The following is a 6,138-nucleotide window of genomic DNA, read 5'->3' as shown; positions in this document are numbered from 1 at the left end:
TTCCAGCGAGCGCTGGAAACCCATTCAAACATAGAGTTAACACATTCAACATCTCAGCGAGCGCTGGAGTAGTTGTTGAATTCTTTGTGCTTCCAATAATCTCAAAATCATGAGCACTTTCACTCTCGCTTTGATTCTTTTCGTCACCATATGGAGCTCACGAGTAGCAGCATTATCATCTACTGACAATTTTCTTGCAAAGATGGAGGAGAGTCGATGACGTCACGCCATAATAGTTTGCAGACAGCTCTGCATCTCAAGAGGGATTGCAAAGATGGAGGAGAGTCGATGACGTCACGCCATAATAGTTTGCAGACAGCTCTGCATCTCAAGAGGGATTGTACTTGCACGGAAAGATGCAGCAGTGTTTCCCACACCACATAGATGTTAGCCGCCGCCATTGATTCACTTTAATTAATTCTTGTGTTTGTGTGTGTTTATAAAGGCAGAGTTACCGCGGTGATTAGGAGTCTTATTTTATAGGATCACGTCTTTGCTTTTGGATATATATATATATACACTAACTCTATCATGTGTTACACTAATTTAATATATAAAATAAAAATTATAATATTAGTGTAGATACAAGTATCAATCATCATTATTACATTAGACCTTCTAATCTCCGAAGCTGTTCTCCAATCTAAATAAATTTTGTAAGATTTTATTTTTTATTTTTATCAATTTTCTCCATCTAATCACTTTTACATTAATTCTTTATTTGATTTTAACTTTTTTCTTATGTGATTCGAGCGCATGACCATGAATTTATACAATCAATACTATTATTCTTGGACATGTGCACATAGTATAATGCCCATCTCTACTAGATTCAAAAACAAAACTAGCATATTGCACGAACTAATATTTTCATATTTCATTTTGTCAATACGCTACAAGTCACCTTTTCTAGGAGCAGTAAAGAAGAGTTTGGAGTCTTTTTCAAATTGAAACCTCAGGTAGTTCACAGACCCATCAAGCATTTTATCAGCAATCTTTGAAACAGATAGGAGACTGAACTTCAAGTTAGGCACATATCTGACTTCATTTAAGGTCAACAAACTCCCATTTTCAAATTTCAGGCAAACATCTTCTTTTCCCAGAATATCACACTTTTGACCATCAGCTAAAGCTACATGACCAGAATTGACAGACTCTAGATTGTGAAACATGTGTTTGAAAGGTGTGACATGAAAAGTGCAGCCAGAGTCTATCAACCACTCATTTGATTTTACAGATTTAGACACATCATTGGAGTAATTAATGTACTGAAAATCAAGTTCATGCACCATGTAGACACTATCTTCCTCATAGACATTGTTGGCATGTTGTTTTGGCTCATTAAGGACAAAATCTCTATTCTTCTTAGGCATTTTGCACCTATTGATGAAGTGGCCAGGCTTACCACAGTTCCAACAAACTTTCCTAGGGTTTTGGTCAGAGTTTTGGTTCTGGTTTTGACCACTATGCTCAGCCTTCTGGTGATAAGGTCTCATGTCCTTAGACTTATCAGGGTTCTGACCCCTATTGAGGTTCTGGGTTTGGTTCTTGTTCACATAAAGGATTTTACCATGCAGAGGCTTTGACTTAATCAATTTGAGTTCACTCTCTTTAGACTTAAGGCCATTAGTAATCATTTCACAAGTGACTTTTGACCCACCATACTTCAAAGCAGATTTTACCTCAGCAAAGGGCTCAGGTATGGAATTTAAAAGAATTTGGGGAGCATACTTTTCAATGGAGTCATCTCCAGCAAGATTTAAATCATGCAGTAGTTTATTGAAATTCTCCATATTAGTATCAACATCCTTTGAAGAGTCCATTTGAAAAGACATAAATTGATTTTGCAAAGACCAAGTTGACACTTCAGAAGGGGCAGCATATATAGCATTCAAGTCATCCCACAAATCTTTAGTACAAGCATGGTGTGACACCTTTCTGAGCTACACAGATTTAATAAAATTGTAGCTCTAGCATTATCATTCATCTCATGCAATTTAACATCAGTAACAGTTTCATCAATCTTAGTGGTTATAGCTCTTTTAACCTTTTCTTTAACCAAAATGCATTCTATCTTGATTTTCCAGTCCTGAAAATCATCTCTGCCATTGAATGGCACTACATGCATGTTGTTCATGATTATGCAGATGCAACAGACAAGAGAACCCAGTAGACACAAGCACAAAGGAAGCACACAACAGGAGGGAGGTCAGAACTGACCTGAGAGGATCCACCTAGAGTTAAAGAGCAGTGGAGAGCCCAGATCTCAGCACAGATTGATCTGTGGAGCAAGGTTCGCACTGGTCACCCTAGAGGTTCCAAGGGGACAGAAATAGTCCACAAACTCTCAATCCAAGAGAGTTTTCAAGGCACACGAACCTTTTTCAGAAAAAACTCAAACACAGAGTAAAGGTAACTAGAAAACAAGACACAGTCAGCCACACTGGATAACTCCTTTTCTCCCTTGCTTTCCAGGTTACTCGCACGAGGAGACTCCTTTAAAGGAGAATCCAGACGAACTGGACCAACTACAAGGGAGATCTTAACCAGGCTTGTAATGCCAAGGAATTATCGAGATAATAGCCAACAAGCGGAAGCAAGCAAAACACAGGATCGCAAGATACCAGAAACTCAGCAAGCAAAAGCCTTCCCTGGTTAATATCTTTGGTCAACCAATCGGGATGGGCGCGCGTGGCAGTTGTGTGGTGCACGATGTTCACCAACGCCGCACTTATATAGCTCGCCCCCGCCATTGTGTACGAGAACAACGAGTTTGCCAAACTAGTCATATTTTCCGGGAATTCTTTATTATAAAACTCAATCTGTCCAATGATATTGAATGCCTCGGCGAACCCCATCAGCATCAGCTGTGGGGCCAGCCAGAAGACCGTTAGGGTAGTGGTCCCGCCTGGTCCAGCGTGAGCTAGGGCAGAGGCCCTTCTCATCCGCTCGACCAGGCCGGACACTACCATCGAGAGGATGGAGAACACCAGCCCGATCCCCATCCTCTGGAGCAAGGTGATGCCACCTTCCACCTTGGTGACCTTCTTCACGGACGGCACCACCACCCGGTCGTACACGGGGATCCATAGCGCCACCGTGATCATCGAGATGACCCCGAGCGACCCGCCCGGGATCTGAAAGTTGGGACCCAGGTGGCGGTCCATTGTCAAGGCTTGAGACAAGATGAATGTGCTCTGTTGTACAATGGCGGTAAAACAGATAATCCCGGAAGCCCAAATCGGGATGATTTTGAATAGGCATTTGGTTTCTTCCACTTTTTGGACGCTGCATAGCCTCCACGGGTTGGAGTTGGATCCATCCACCCCAATATCACCCTCGGTTATCAACGCGGCTTTATTAAAGAACCTGAAACAAACAAAATAATCATGATTAATTAATGAGACGCCACTCTCAAATTGACTGACGTAATTAATTAAATTCTCTGACCTTAAGTTATTGGTCAAAGAGAGCTTAGTGACGAGCATCCCCTTCAACGGCGGATCAAAATAGGCGGCGGCGTCGGGGATGTGCAGCTTACGCTTATTGTAGGTGGCGGCGATGACCTGCGCAATGGCGGTGAAGACGCTTCCCTCGGGCACGACGTAGACGTAGAAATTGGTGCCGACGAAGAAGAGGACGATGGCGAAGAGCATGAGCGCGGTGGGGAAGCCGAAGCCCCAGACCCAGCTGACGGAGTCTTGAATGTAGACGACCAAGGTGAGAGCGATGGTCATGACGAGGGTGAAGGACATGTAATACCAGTTGAAGAAGCTGTTGATTCCTCTCCTCCCTTCCGCCGTGGAGACGTCGAACTGGTCGACGCCAAAAGGGATGTTGCACGGCCTGATGCCGCCGGTGCCGACGGAGAGAAAGCCGAGGCCCAGCGCCAGGACTCCCAGCTGGGATTTGGTGGGAGCGCTGCATTTTTGATTAATGCATGGCGGAGGCCGCAACTGAGGCACCCCTGCTATTATGGTCAACGTCACCATGCCCTGCATGCGCGCACTAGTTCAATAATTATGTTGTACATAACCATGATAATTAACATCGCCATCTCCATGATTTTGGATGTGGGCAAAGATTATTAGATGATTGTTGCAAGTAATTGTTAACTCCTAAAATTGGTTAACAAGGACAACTATCTAATTAGTTATTCATTTTGGAGTCTGCCCTTCTCCATTATATATATCCTCGAAAATGAATAACTAATTAGATAGTTGTCCTTGTTAATGGAGAATTATATATATAATGGAGAAGGACAACTATCTAATTAGTCTGCCCATCTCTACTAGATTCAAAAACAAAACTAGCATATTGCACGAACTAATATTATCATATTTCATTTTGTCAATACGGATCAAAAATACGACAATAATATATATTGAGTGGTTAATATATGATTGATACAATAATACATCTTAATCAAGTGTTTGGTTTGCATGATTAGATCCGTGATTGATAACTTGACTCGCATATAATCATTCAATTGAGTGATTATTTATCACGCCAAAATTGGGTAGAATATTTAATCACCTCTCTAATAGAGTTCGAGGGTTTTTTAGGACAGTAACTTAGGTTGATTTGGAAATTAGGACAAAAACTTTCGGACTTGTAAAAATAGGACACTAATTTTTTTTAGAGTAAAATAAGACACTAATTAATAAGTGTTGCATCCGCAGGACATTTCTCGGCCAATTCTCGGCCGACAAATGTCCTATTTTTACGACGCTAATTAATTAGTGTCTTATTTTATTCTAAAAAACTACTTTTTTGATAGATTAACATAGTATTAAATAAAAGAAAAATTAAAGGTCGCGCCACGATCGATGGATTCTCAAATTCAAGACATTTGGACTTAGGTATATTAACCACTTTACCACACAATCCATTTAATTAGTACTTTGTTTCTTACTTTAGTAGTCCAAGTATTATAATTTGGGTCCCATGCATGCTTTTATACTTTAATTAGCAGAAAGAACGTACGTCGTACGTGTAATTAATGTTATTTTATTTGATAATCTATTATTTTAGAAAATCTATGTAATGAAGATTTTAAAAAATTTATTAATTCATTACTTTTATTAGATAATTTATTGAATGGATATATTTATCTATAAGCCTTATTGAATATAAGCTTTATCATTAGCTATAAATATATATCACATTTAGAATATAAGTCTTATCAATAGCTATAGATATATATCACATAGATTAAGGGGGGTGTATTCGTTGTGAATTTCCACAGACTTTAAAAAGTCCATGGAATTCACATAGATTCCAGACGACTTTCAAAGAATTCGTGGTTGGATTTCACCCCGATTTTCACTGATTTTCGAAGACTTTACGGGATAATTTTGGAATTGAATTCTATGAAACCAGCACCCGCGGAGAACCAGCGCCCGCTAGAAGAGACCCAGCGCCCGCGGAGTCCCAGCACCCGCTGGAAACCCAGCGACCGCTGGAAACCCATTCAAACATAGAGTTAACACATTCAACATCTCAGCGAGCGCTGGAGTAGTTGTTGAATTCTTTGTGCTTCCAATAATCTCAAAATCATGAGCACTTTCACTCTCGCTTTGATTCTTTTCGTCACCATATGGAGCTCACGAGTAGCAACATTATCATCTACTGACAATTTTCTTGAATGTCTGCACAAAGAATTCAACAACTACTCTTCCATCTCCAACAACGTCTACACCCCAATCAACGCTTCTTACTCTTCCACCTTGCGTTATTCCATCCATAATCTGAGATTCGCGTCGGATTCCACTCCAAAACCCTCCGTAATCGTCACCCCGGAACACAAATCCCAGATCCCGCCGCTCCTCTGGTGCGCCAAACTGAGCGGTCTGCATATCAGAACTCGAAGCGGCGGACATGCATGACTACGAAGGGCTGTCGTCTTACGCATCACAAGTCCCGTTTCTGATCCTCGATTTGATCAATCTCAGGGAGATAACAATCGACGTCGAGCACAAAACTGCTTGGGTTGGCGGCGGCGCTATCATCGGCGAGCTGTATTACAAGACCGCGGCAACCCAGCGGCCGCTGGGAATTGCTGAGTTCCAGCGCTCGCTGGCTTCTTTGACGCGGGCGCTGGAACTCAGCGCTCGCTTAAAATTTCATGGATTTCAA

At 41.4% G+C, this 6,138-nt stretch overlaps 1 protein-coding gene across 1 annotated transcript; it reads right to left on the bottom strand.

Annotated features, from left to right (window-relative positions):
- Window positions 1-893: 893 nt before the first annotated feature.
- LOC131026170 (protein NRT1/ PTR FAMILY 2.13-like) lies at window positions 894-4,019 on the bottom strand. Its single transcript, XM_057955939.1, has 5 exons — window positions 3,451-4,019; window positions 2,548-3,369; window positions 2,221-2,234; window positions 2,003-2,118; window positions 894-1,943 (listed from the first exon to the last, which is right to left on the bottom strand). Exons 1-5 carry the CDS (start codon window positions 3,999-4,001, stop codon window positions 894-896), a joined length of 2,553 nt encoding a protein of 850 aa, XP_057811922.1. The 5' UTR covers window positions 4,002-4,019.
- Between the last annotated feature and the right edge of the window lie 2,119 nt (window positions 4,020-6,138).

This window comes from Salvia miltiorrhiza, chromosome 5 (assembly GCF_028751815.1).
Source record: "Salvia miltiorrhiza cultivar Shanhuang (shh) chromosome 5, IMPLAD_Smil_shh, whole genome shotgun sequence".
In the NCBI taxonomy this organism is placed as follows: Eukaryota; Viridiplantae; Streptophyta; class Magnoliopsida; order Lamiales; family Lamiaceae; genus Salvia; species Salvia miltiorrhiza.
The sequence above is the reverse complement of the archived record's forward strand: the minus strand, read 5'-3'. Positions and strand labels throughout refer to the sequence as shown.

Coding starts and splice junctions, on each gene's coding strand:
- LOC131026170 (XM_057955939.1), bottom strand. CDS start 4,001: ATGCAGGGCATGGTGACGTTGACCATAATAGCAGGGGTGCCTCAGTTG. Junction 3,370..3,450: donor TCTTTGACCAATAACTTAAG/GTCAGAGAATTT, acceptor TGTTTGTTTCAG/GTTCTTTAATAAAGCCGCGT. Junction 1,944..2,002: donor TTGATGAAACTGTTACTGAT/GTTAAATTGCAT, acceptor AAATCTGTGTAG/CTCAGAAAGGTGTCACACCA.